The sequence below is a fragment of the Amphiprion ocellaris genome, chromosome 6 (assembly GCF_022539595.1).
Source record: "Amphiprion ocellaris isolate individual 3 ecotype Okinawa chromosome 6, ASM2253959v1, whole genome shotgun sequence".
Lineage (NCBI taxonomy): Eukaryota > Metazoa > Chordata > Actinopteri > Pomacentridae > Amphiprion > Amphiprion ocellaris.
In genome coordinates this window covers 7533711-7547435 of record NC_072771.1, presented here as the reverse complement: position 1 = coordinate 7547435, position 13725 = coordinate 7533711, and the positions used below count along the sequence as shown (strand labels likewise).

The 13725-nt window shown below is 39.5% G+C and overlaps 1 protein-coding gene across 1 annotated transcript; it reads left to right on the top strand.

Moving 5' to 3' along the window:
* Window positions 1-5568: 5568 nt before the first annotated feature.
* zgc:64051 (leukocyte surface antigen CD53) lies at window positions 5569-13607 on the top strand. Its single transcript, XM_055011399.1, has 8 exons — window positions 5569-5721; window positions 6325-6407; window positions 7554-7742; window positions 10636-10710; window positions 10796-10894; window positions 10981-11085; window positions 11203-11286; window positions 13025-13607. The coding sequence occupies exons 2-8, from the start codon at window positions 6345-6347 to the stop codon at window positions 13094-13096; spliced, it is 687 nt and encodes a 228-aa protein (XP_054867374.1). The 5' UTR covers window positions 5569-5721; window positions 6325-6344; the 3' UTR covers window positions 13097-13607.
* The last annotated feature ends 118 nt before the right edge of the window (window positions 13608-13725 follow it).

Sequence of the window (13725 nt, the reverse complement as noted above, 5' to 3'; positions counted from 1 at the left end):
GTTTTAACAGCGACATGCTATACTATGACGTTTTAACAGCGACATGCTATACTATGACGTTTTAACAGCAACATGCTATACTATGACGTTTTTAGAGCGACATGCTATAACTATGACGTGTTAAGAGGGACATGCTATACTATGATGTTTTTTGGACGACATGCTATACTATGACGTTTTTAGACCAAAGGCTATACTATGACATTATTAGAGTGACATGCTATACTATGACGTTTTAAGAGGGACATACTATACTATGATGTTTTTTGGACGACATGCTATACTATGACGTTTTAAGAGTGACGTGCTATACTATGACAATTTTAGAGCGACATGCTATACTATGACGTTTTTTGGGCGACATGCTATACTATGACGTTTTAAGAGCAACATTCTATACTATGACGTTTTTTTGGGCAACATGCTATACTATGATGTTTTTAGACCAAAGGCTATACTATGACATTTTTAGAGCGACATGCTATACTATGACGTTTTTTGGGCGACATGCTGTACTATGACATTTTTTGGATGACAAGCTACACTATGACGTTTTAAGAGCAACATGCTATACTATGACATTTGTTGGACCAAAGGCTATACAATGACTTTTTTGAGCGACATGCTATACTATGATGTCTTTTGGACGATATGCTATACTATGGACATTTCCTGGACCAAAGGCTATACTATGAAATTTTTTGAGCGATATGCTATACTATGGATGTTTGTTGGATGACATGCTATACTATGGACATTTTCTGGACCAAAGGCCATACTATGACGTTTGTTGGGCGACATGCTATACTATGACGTTTGTTGGGCAACATGCTATATTATAGGCTTTTTTAATTGACATGTTACTATGATGTGTTTTTTGTTTGCTTTTTTTTTTGGTTTTTTTAGCAACATATAATAATTTGAACAGCTTTAAAAATTACTATACTTTTACTTGTGCAATGAAATATTATTCTTTTTAGGCAAAGGCCATGTTTGATTACATATAGGCTATTAAATAAATGTTTATTAAAAACTAAAAAGCATTCAGAAAAAATAATAACCAACTTAGGCATTTACTGAGTCACTAAAATAGTGTAGAGTCTACAGCCACATCAGCATTATTATAAGCATCCTCTGGTAAATTCACAGCCATACACTGTAGGAAATCTAGCTGATCTCATCATGATGTCACTTACCATATGGACTTCAGGAGATGATTAGATGATGATAAACTGTGACCTGCTGGTTGGGTTCTCTCTGTTGTCATATTTCCTCCATGTTTGTCTCCTGATGCTGCCTTACTTCAGCCAGTCCATGAGCAACAGAAAACACAGTTTGCCTTGTATCCATTGCCAGGGGTTCCACTCTTCCCACTCCAGTCTGTACATTTGCAAACGTTTTTGCTTCTTTAGACGTGGTGGAGTTTCAGGTGTAGACATTTTTAAACGTGCGGGTGCAGCAGCGTCTGTAACCAGGCAACCAGAGACAGGACCGGACAGGACCGGACACACAGAGACGTCTGAAGTCTGTCCACTGGACCTGGCATCGGGTCCTCGCTACAAAGGTCCTACGAAGATGAAATTGGCTGCCCTTAATATTTCCTGTGTTTTATTTTATTCATTATGCAGTTTTGATGAGTGTGTGACAGACGTTTACGGGGCATTTACGAAAATACGGAACAACTTGCGTCCCGTATTGATTCAATACGGGACGCAACAATTAATTGTCAAATAAAGGACGTTTCCGTATTTTAAGGGACGGGTGGCAACCCTACTGTCAATATCCTGTTCAAATGTCTCTCAGTAATGATGGTCCCTTGCAATGCCAGGCTTTTCAGAATGCCTTTGTAGCTCATCCCCTGCCTAAAATAAAATTCTATCACACTGTCCCTGTCTATCGTGTCGCTTTTGCTACTCTAATGCCTCTACCTTAGACCCTAGATAAGGTGCGCTCGATTTGCTTACCCAGTTGAGGTGCGCTCGATTTGCTTACCCAGCTGTCCAGGGATGATATTAATAGTATTAGGTAGTATTTCGTGCGCACATTATACCTACTTCGTGGCCACAAATTAGTATTTCGTGCGAACGAATTAATATTTCGTGCGCACCTTATAGCTATATTGTGGCCACGTATTTTTTATTTTTTTTACCATGTCACTATAGGGGCTCCGTAGAACTCAATATTCTAAGCACAAAATTATTAGTATGCTGTAGCAGTAGGAGTTCTAGTATTGGTCCAAATCACAAAAAACAGCCGCAGTTTCAGTATTTATTTATTTATTCAGTTACAATATATGAACAGGGTTGTCCACATGCTCTGGATCAGCGTATCACTTTGTCTGTACTTCTACAGGCCGTTCTGGTTGCTGGTTTTCACAACCCTGCGTTCCACCCAGAAGGTGTGGTTCAGTTTCACACTGGGACTTTGTGTGCAGTGAGCGAGGAAGCCTTCCTCTGGTTCTACCACGCTTCAGTCTGCTCATGCTCACTCATCTGTGACACCATGTGATCAGTGACTTGGTTCCAGTCTTGATATGCTGATACTATGACACATAACATTATTCCAACATTAGGCAGGAGGATAGGTTTCCACTAGTTAGAAACAGGAAGTAGCAGGACAGTATGATAAATTAAGGTAGGTCCACCGTGCTTCGTTCCCCTGACTGAATGTGTTTGAGGCTCAAAGACATGAGATCATCCATTGATCCCACAGATGCTCCATCGGACTGAGATCTAGATGATCTAGAGGTCATCCGTCTGTCATGTCTTCTCCAGGTGTCCACGTGATGTCAAAGAAAATGGGATTCATCAGAGCAGACCTCACTGCTCTATGTCCAGTTCTTTCATAGCCGTTGTAGAAGTTTTAGTGAAGGACGGGTCAGCATGGAAACTGACTGGTCCAACACCTTTCTATTAGAGTCACCATTAAGGTTTTCAGTGTTTTGTGCTACAGTAGCTTATCCTCCCAACACATCAACTTCAAAACTGACTGTTCACTTTCTGCCTGATATACACCACCATTCTAAAGTCTGGGGTCACTTAGAAATGTCCTTATTTTTGAAAGAAAAACTTTTTTTTTTTTTTCAATGAAGATAACATTAAATGAATGATAAATCCAGTGTAGACATTGTTAATGTGGTAAATGAGTATTCTAGCTGGAAACAGCTGATTTTTAATGGAATATCTCCATAGGGGTACAGAGGAACATTTCCAGCAACCATCACTCCTGTGTTCTAATGCTACATTGTGTTAGTTAATGGTGCTGAAAGGCTCATTGATGATTAGAAAACCCTTGTTCAGTTATGTTAGTGTAAAGGGTTAAATGCGTTTATTTTAGATATAAATGGGAATACAGTTAAAAGGTTAAAGATGTCATAAAAAAGGTTAAAAAGTCATTGAGACTGGTACAGCTAATTCCTAAGAGTAAATGCAAATAAGTTTTATAAAATGTGTTAAAAAACAGACACCCCTATATATAGTTTGTTTTAAAATGATTTCATTGTGCTTAAATATGTTTTAAAAGACCAAATTTCATGGTGTATTAGGGGTTTCTGTGTTAAAGCTATTTTCAAACAGGTCACTAAATGGCACACAGTGCCAGAGAGGAACATAAAACCTTATTCTGGCATTTGCTGCAGAATAAATCGTGCAGCCGAGCTGAACGAAGCTGCAACGTAGTGTGTTATAAAACACACTCCACCTGACACCTGCCGGGCCAGGAGTCTACAGGGTGGGCCCTAAGTTTCCATACATAGGAAAATGTATCATGTATATTCTTTATGACGCTGTCTTTGGGGGCACTTGAAGGCCATGGTGTATCAGGTGGAGATTCGAGACATAAATCATCTCAAGGAACGTATCACCAACACCATTACAAGCAGAACTTCAACTGTGCTAATGCAAGTTCATCCACAGTGGAAAACACGTATTAATATGTGTTTTCAAAACAATGGTAATCACATAGAGCACATTATATAAATAAAAACGGTTGTCCAACACAAAATGTTTATTTTTCCTATGTATGGAAACTTATGGCCCACCCTGTACAGCAGCACATGAATAAAAGTGTGAGTTTTTATAGAAAACATGAAATTGCCTGGATGTGTAAATGTGCCCCACCCAGGTATCTTGGTAACTGTAACTCTCACCCTGTTAGTGGTTTAAATGAACAAAAGGAGACTACATCTGTGTGCTGAGCTGCTGTTCCTTCATTCTGCCCTCCAACTCAGTGTGAGTTGGGTTTATGTTGGGCATACCAACTATATACCAACACACTCCCTTTACACAACACAATGATTGTCTCAGGAACATTAAGAAGGCAAGAAGTCCTACCTGTTAACTTGTGACAAGGGTCGCCACTCATAAAGCTGCTTAACATATTAGCAGTAATGAGCAAAGCCATCATCAGTGAGTCAATATATAATTGCGGGACTTTTTCTAACATAGTCGACATTTTTGGTTGTTTTCAGGCCTAAAATCAACATGGTGGCCTATAACCAAACACCAGATGTAAAATTATTTACCTGTTGACACTTGACTCAAACACTACTTTATATTAAATAACTCAGAAAGCCTTGGAGTCTGGCCAGGCTTTTCTTCAGGAGGAAATGACATCATGTGGAGCAGGTCATGTGATCTGGAATTAACACACTTCCTGGAGAGGTGTTTTTCTAATGGGGAACTTAGTGGAAAGGGATTTCTCAGACACAGATACAATTTGTTGTTTTCCATGTAAAATTTGATATATTGCCAAAAAAGAAATATCTGTCATGATTATCTCAACTTAATAAAAAGAACACAAAACTATTTCTGAATAAGCTCATTTTATTATTGTTTAGCTACTTAGAAGGTGGTTGTATTAAATTGGGACGGTTATTTAGTTGACATTTTAAGTGATATCCAGTCATTTTTTATTAATAAGTGATTGTTTCCATAATAAATCATTATGGAATTTGTAAAGACATGATCATAATGAACATTAAAAATATATATTTTTTTACTTTTAATAAAAATGTATGCAAGATATATCAAATGGACTTCAAAAGTCCCTCAATATCCCAATTCCCAAAATATAAAATATGTAGCTGTTTGAACACCTTTTATGTTGACTAAGTAATTCCACGTGTTTCTTCATAGTTCTGATGTCTTCAGTTTTGTCCAGTGATGAAGAGGATTTTAAAAAAAAGGGAAACCCGTCCAACGATATGGTTTTGTACTCCGTAGTTCTGCAATAAAAATGCAAACATTCTGGAGCTTTAGTCCCCAACGCAGAGGCCCGGGTCCGATTCCAGCTCACGGCCCTTTGCTGCAGGTCTTCCCCCCATTCTTCTCCCTATTTCCCTCTCTGTCTCTCTACTAAACACAATCAAATAAAGCCAAAAAAATCTCAAAAAAAAAAAAAAGTCCAAACATGCTGCGTTTGAAAAGTTTGACTGCACTAATGTGGCTTCTTTTTTCTGCATGTCTAAATATAAGCGGTGTGTCACAGACGTGGGTTTTTGGTCTTTGCTGTGCTATTTGTTGTTCCTCGCTGCACTTTCTCAGTCATAAATGTTTCCATGTAGCTAATGTTTAAAAAGAGGAAGCGAGCAGAGCAGCTGAAAGCCCCATGAGCCATTCTGAGTGATCCACAGCACCATGAGAAGGTGAAGCGCCAACAGCAGCCAACTTCACTCAACAAAAGTCTGGAAACGGAGACAAGCAGACTAATTCTACCACACAGGTAAGTCCTCAACATTATTTAACGGCTTGTAATGACGTTTGAGTGAGATCTCCTAATTTAAAGAACACTGTAAAGATCATTTGTCACTCACAATAAATGTGTTAAATCTCTTGAGAAAAAATAGTAAGAAGTCGAAGGAGAACTCTTAAAAAATAAAAATAAAAACAAGTTAGATCATTTTAAAAACATGTCATCAGTGTCTGTCAGTCTTTCTTACAGTAAACTGTCATTAACAGATACAGTTTGATGTTTTTATACTTTTGTGATAGGAAGTGATTTTCACCCAGATGTGTTGACTTTATATTTTGAGGAAGTTGAGATGTTTTAACTAACTTCTATGATGTAACCATTAAAACCAGTAGCACGAATCAATGTCGGGGCTGAGAAACAGAAGTTGAATTTGCCTGTTGACTGAGAGAAGATTCAGGAAATGAGAGGTGGTGTCAGCATCACTTCCCTGCACTGTGACCATGACGTTCTGTCACTTTTGAAATCCCCCACACACAGATATAAGAATATACAGTAAATCCTCTAAGTGATCTTCTGTTGGTGAGGGCAGCTCAGACTGTGGACATGTCAGATGTTTCTTGTTTCTTGTTGCAGGTCTGATCAGAGGTTCCACGATGGCTCAACGCTGCCTCAAGTGTTTAAAGTACACCATGTGTGCTGCCAACTTCCTATGCTTTGTACGTATGTCTCGGTCATCCAGCATCACATTCAGGAACCTGTTCCTACCATTTTATTCAATGCATCATTGCAAGATATAAAATGAAATCTAATTTGCTCATTTAGATAAACCTCTTAAGTTTATTAAGTAAATTTGACTTTTAACAGCCATACCAAAGCTGTCACCAAAGCAGCTTTTTACCAACTCAGAAACATCAACAGAATTAAAAGTTTCATCTCCTAGAAAGACAAAGAGAAACTCATCCATGCGTTCATCTCTAGTAGACTGAGTTACTGTAATGGTATTTCAACAGAACTTCCCCAAAAGAGCATTAAACAGATTCACAGCTTATCTAGAATGGCTAAAGCTGCTGCTAGAGTTTTAACCAGGACTAAGAGATCTGAACACATCACACCACTTCTAAAATCTCTGCACAGGTTTCCAGTCAGTCACAGAATAGATTTTAAAACCCTACTGATCGTTTACAAATCCCAGAACGGTTTAGGCCTAGAATACATCCGTGATCTGTTCAGAGAATACAAACCTAGCAGGGCTCTTAGATCCAAGGACTCAGGTCAGCTGGTCCAGGCCAGAGTCTGGACTAAACATGGAGAAACAGCATTTAGCTGTTATGCTGCAAATAAGTGGAACAAACTGCCAGTGGAGATAAACTTTCACCAACTGTAGCCACTTTTAAATCCAGGTTAAAAGCATTTCTTTTCTTACATGTCTATACATGAAATCTGCATGATATCTTTTAACTGTTGCTTCCTTTTAATCATCTTAATTCCATTTAGTTACTGTACATGATTTTATCATGATTTTTGCAATGTCTTATGTACTTTCTATTGTTTTATCTGCACCTCACTGTAATGCTCTTAATGTTTTATGTAAAGCACTTTGAATTGTCTTGGACATGAAGGGTGCTACACAAATAAACTTGCGTTGCCTTGTGTTGCAAACAGTCTTTTTGATGGGCTTGGTTGGTAATTGCATCAACTTACTGTGTGTAATTTGAACCCACTTCAGCAGATTTAAAACTAGTTTCGAGTTGAGGGAACTTCATGAATTCAGTCTGATAACTACAGGCTTCAAAGCAGCGGACCGTTGATGCTGCTGGATGTAACCAGGTGTCTGAGGTGTGTCTTGTCTTGTCTCCTGTCAGATGTGTGGCGTGGCGGTGCTGGGCTTTGGTGTGTACATGATGGTGAACTTCAAGTTAGCCGCTCTCACCCCCAAACTGATCAACTTCAACATAGCCAACATGCTGCTGATCAGCGGCATCATCATCACCTGTGTGTCCTTCCTGGGCTTCCTGGGTGCTCTGAAGGAGAACCGCTGTCTCCTGCTGACGGTACCACACACACACAAAGAGAGAGAGAGGAACTTGCTAGGCTCACTACATTATAAAATTTAGCATGTTCTTTCCACTTTTCCACAAATTTTGCCTTTCCTTCAATGGTTGTCTGTGTTCTCACCAATGTTCATCTGAGATTTTTGAGGGTGAAAACACAAAACTGGTTGTGTCATTGTTCGAGTCCATCTGCTAACTTCTCGAGTTATATTTAGAACACAGCAGTTCCCAAAGTGTAATAACATCCATCCATTATCTGTACACATCTTAGTCTTCATTAGGGTCATGGGGGGGTGGAGTCTATCCCAGCTGAGGGTGAAGGTAGGGGACACCTGGACAGGTAACAGTCTATCACAGGGCTACACATAGAGACAAACAATCACACTCACATTCACACCTACGGACAATTTAGAATCACCAATTAACCTCAGCATGTTTGTGGACTGTGGGAGGAAGCTGGAGAACCTGGAGAAAAGCCACACATGTACAGGAGAACATGGAGACTCCATGCAGAAAGATCCCAGGAAGACTGGGATGTGAACCGGGGATCTTCTAGCTGTGAAACGACGGTGCTAACCACTGAACCACTGTGCAGCCTAGTGTCATAACATGATTAAAAAAAATTTTTTTTTAAAAAGACAACACAGCTCTATTTCAAGCATACTTAAGTTTTTGTTGGCATGCTGTATAGTCACAAACCACCCATGATGTCTTTAAAAACTTCAGCCCTTTGTATTAAAATGCGTAGTGAAGGAAACACATTACAACACACTTCTGTGCAGTTGAATCATTACTGTATGTAAAAGATGGACGTAACCTTTGGACATAAAAAGTGCGGCCAACGTGGAAGTAGTCTTACACAGCCAGACCAATCTGTATGATAATGATCACTTTTATTATTCATTTATTTCTCTTTACACACTTTCACATTGTGGACATCTGCAGCTGAATAATGACTAGCTGTGATTCCACTTTCAGATATCTACAGTAAAATCCTGACCAGAACCCCTGCCCAAGATATCTTAAACTCCCCTTAGTTCCAGATATCTACTTTGTTCTTTTAAGACATCTTAAATTACTTTTAAATAAGTCAAAGTATTGTTGTAGATATCTCAAACTGGAATTCTGCCTCATCAAAATGGCATTGTGGATATCTGTCGCTGTGTCCGAAGCTACAGCAAATCAGAAGCACAAGTCTCCAGAAACTCCTTGTTGATGGGTTCTTCCTATTTTACAGCATTTTCAACCTTAAGAACGATCTTATTCTCCACAGCAACCACCATTACTGCTGCTAACACTGTTCAGAGGCTTTGCTCAACCAATACCCAATGAGAAACCCTGCATCAGCAGCGTCCAGAACAATTCAGACGAGTCATAATGATGTTTGAGATACCTGCAGCTGTTGTTCTGATGAGTCCAAGCTGAGTTACAGGTTTCTAACTGTTGTTTAGACTAATCACAATGGCATTAATGTTTGTACTTTCAAATCCAAATAGTCAAACTCAGGTATTAAATGTTAAAACAGAAGGCTGCGCTGGCTCTGGCGATTATGTATGCAACTTCTTCGTCAATGGTGACGGAGCACAACAGTACTGCCAAGGTAGACAAACTTGTCAGCTACTGCTAGCCTCTGACCGTTGACAGTGTTGTGGGGCTCTACGTAGGGAGCTTCTGGGGCAGGCTGTTGCAGGATTACGGTCTTCTTGGTAGAGATCGTGAGACCAAAGTCATTGCAGGCTTGCAGACTTGCATTGCAGGTCAATACATATCAGACTGTGTTGTGGTGTTGAACGCGCAATTGTCAGCAAAAAGGAAATCTCGGCCATATCGTCGTGCAGCTTTGTCTTGCTTGCAGTCTCAGCGGGTTTAATAGTTTGCCGTCGGTATGATACTGGAAGCCAACACCAATGTCACTGTCATGGAAGGCGTCTGTCAGCATAGCAGAAAACATCATGCTGAATTGGGTTGGGGCCAGCACGCAGCCCTGCTTAACTCCATTTGTTACGGGGAAAGGCTGGGTGAATTCTCTGTCGTCCTGCACTCTGGTGTTCATGCCGTTGTGAAACTGCTGGACCATTGCAATGAACTTGGCGGGGCATCCGAAGTTGGCCATGATCCTCCAAACCCCTCACAGCTGACAGTGTCAAAGGCTTTCATCAGGTCCACAAAGGTGGTATACAGTCCGACGTTCTGCTCCCGACACTTCTCTTGATGTTGGCGAGCTGAAGATCATGTCCGCAGTGCTGCGTCCCGCGCAAAATCCACACTGGCTCTCGGGGAGCAGGTTGCGTTCCAGGTGTGTGTTGAGGCGGTTGAGCAGGATGCGGGCCAGGATCTTCCCGGCGATGCAGAGTAGAGAGATGCCGCGGAGGTTGTCGCACACGTACCTGTTCCTTTTGTGCTTGCAGAGGTGAATGATTGAATCGACTTTGAGCTTTTTAAATCAACTTTGGTACAATCTGATTGTCACATTAAAAGCAACTGATTAGCCCGTTAGCCACACAGTCCAATCTCTCCGTAATCAACAAAAGCTCAGGGAGGGGAAGGTGGAATTGTACAGCACATTGTAGATCACAGAGGTTCCAACAGGAATGAATGGACTTCTGGTTGACTTGCATCCATACACAGAGCTTGTGCAAACAAAACATTAATATCCATACTAATACCATACTCACTGTTTCATTCTCAATACTGAACTTTGTCAAAAGGTGCAGTAAAAAAATCAGTGTGAGAAATCGGAGTCACTCCAGTTTCTCTAACCTGCGGTGGTCGTTGGACTGCTAACACTTTTGTCTTTGTAGTTTAGCCAGTGGGTTTTTAGAGATCAGTCAACATTAAATGTCATGTTAATGGTTTGTGGTTTAAAGAATGACACAATAAACTCTGTTGGCAGTTTTTCCTGTTGCTCTTCCTCCTGATGCTGGTGGAGCTGAGTGCTGCATGCCTGATGCTCTTGTACGAGGAAGAGGTATGGTCGATCCAGTAACACTGACGCTGTGTGCTGCAAATGAAGGAAACACATACAGACTGTGTCATCTCACCTTGCTGTTTAGATTGCTAAAATGGTGCAAAAAGGTCTCAACGAGGGTTTGGAAGAAGCAAAAGCAGGAAACTCAACAGCAATGAGTGACTGGGACCTGGTTCAGGAGACGGTGGGAGCATCAGAAACAGTGACAGTTCATATAAGTGAAACACGGCTTCTGGATATTCATTGTTTTCTCCCAATGACTTGTTTCAGCTTAAGTGCTGCGGGGTCAATAATGCGACGGACTGGGGAAGTCATGTGCCTCGTTCCTGCTGCCAGAGTGACTGTAACTCTCCAAACCATGTGTACTTTGAAAAGGTAGACACACCGTTACCTATGACCACATTAGACGCTGTAGAAGTCAAGAGGTCAGATCTTTTTTATTGCATTTAAATGTTAACTACAGCTAACCTCAGATGGATGCTCTGTTTGCAGGGTTGTCTGGAAACACTGAAGACTTTCTTTGAGGAGAATTTCCTATTTACCGGCATTTCTGTCATTGTTCTCTGCATCATCGAGGTAAGCTGATGGTGGACGTGTTAGAATACCGCTGCCTGTGAAAGCAATTTACCTGTGATGCCACAGCTGCTCTCACTAGATTTGGGCTAACTTGATAATTATTCCGACTCAATTTCCTCATTATGTTGAAACAGCAAAGTTAGGAGGAAATCATGGATTTTTTTTTTTTAGGGTGGTTAGTCTCCTGATTTTATTGAACAACACCCTATGGAATAAAATAGTGATAATGAGCAGTCAATGAAAATTTTGGATAAATCTTTTTTACTTTTCTAGCAAAATGTGAAATTTCTTGTGGGACATTGTTGGGATACCAAATGTATGGAGCACTCTCTGGTAAATATGGATCTCAGACAAAGTCAATCCATCAGTAGTTTGTTTTTAACTTGTCTGTCTGGATTCAAGTGATCAAAAACAACAGAAACAAATCAATAAATGCAGCTTTAATACTCCAAGTTTCCTCAACTTTAAAGATTTTCCAACCACACTTCTTAGTTTTTACTATAAAACTGTTTAATTACCTCAAAAGATCAGTAGACACTGAGAAATAATTTACATAAGGCTCATTCTAGAACTGGAGGACATTTGGGCTTGTTTGAAAAATAAACCTTCTCTTTTACAGTTTTCTGCTTCATATTGATCAATAATAGGTAATAGACTATCAAAGGCTTGATTAGCTCAGCTTCCACATCAATGGTAGCATTTTTATTCCATGTTTTCTGTGTTGTTTGCTAACCCTACTCTAATCACAGTAACAGGGTTGCTAATCCATGCTAATGTTAGCTTTTTCTCAGCAGTAGAAGCTAGATATTTAGCTGCTGTTACTGCTGACCAAGAGGACAAACTGACTGATGGAAAACAGTCAAAAGAATTAGTCTGATCCTGATAATATGAGGTGGAGTGAGACATTCAATCAAGGCTGACAATGGGATGAAAATATGGAAAATAGAAGAGAGGACATAGCTTTGCTCTCCCCATTCTTTAGGAAAACTGTTTTAGGATGTAAACAACAAAAACAAAGCACAAAATGACAGCAATGGGACACAAAATAACAAAAACAAGACACAAAATGACAGAAACGAGACACAAAAGACAAAAACAAAACAAAATGACAAAAACAAGACACAAAATGACAAAAACGAGACACAAAAGGTCAAAAACGTCATCTACAGGTTCTGCTAACATATTGTGGGACACGTCCCATGTAAAATAATTATTTAAAATATTATGTTGATTATAAAAATGTTGCCACAATTACAGAGACATCAGTGAAAAAATAAAACCAAAAAAAGATATAAATATTCATTCTGTTTTATTAGAGATTCAGTTTGGTCATCAGGGGGCGGGACAAGAGAAAAATAACATTTTAGGGGGAACTCCAGACTTATTTGGTATTTTTCAAACATTCTTTTCTCCTACTTTTTTTTCTTTTTGATTTGGTCTCAGGATAAGTACATTTACACAACAACTGCATGTTTTAGTATTTTCTACATGGATTATTTGAAATTTGATGCGTCCTCCAGTTCTGGCATGAGCCGTACGGTTTCCACATCCTAAGTTTACATTTTTATGCTTGAAAATGTTAAAAAAAAAAAAAAAAAAAACTGTTGTAATTTGGACTTATTTTCCACAAACGCTCATTCTAATGGAGGGACAGCTCTGAGGATGTGTCCATGCTCCTTAAAGAGACAAACGTCAGGCATGAAGGTTGTCTAATTTATTTGATCTCCTTTGTTTACAGGTCTTGGGAATGTGTTTCGCCATGACACTCTTCTGCCACATTAGTCGATCTGGACTGGGCTACAAGTTATAGACATCATTACCACAAACTATATATATGTCTTTTGGTTTGTTTTTTCATCTCTAGTGTCATTGTAGTTATGTCATTTTTTTAAAAAAAAATCACAAGCAGGACAAAAAAGGCTTTTTAAAATACCTTTAGATCTGAAGATATTTCCAGACACGACAATATCATCTTTGTCTTTATGATACGAGTTTTTTTTTTTGTGCTCAAATTTTTTCATGCTCCTGAAAAAAAAGGTTTTTAAATGTATTTCATTTGTGGCTACTTTGGCCTTCTGTAGCAGTAAGCTCTAGCTTTGTATAACGCTATTTCAGTCATGTGACATGATCATGGGTTCTGTACATGACTTCCTTGTTGCCAAGTTTTTCTGAATGTCTCTGCACGGTTTCTACTTTAGAACATTTTTGAAAAGCAGTCGTTTGTTTAAAAATACTGCCCATCTACTGGAACAAGCTTTCACAGACCGTTTACTGACAACGTATCTGAAAATACACCAATAAAGTATTGTTTACAGCCTGAACATGGCATTCTATAACTCATTTTAGCACCCTTCAGAGTGTGTACATTTCCTGTCTCTGGCTTGCAGTTGACTGATCTGTGGTGGAGCCTTAAAAATAACCACTTCCTCTTTTAATCCT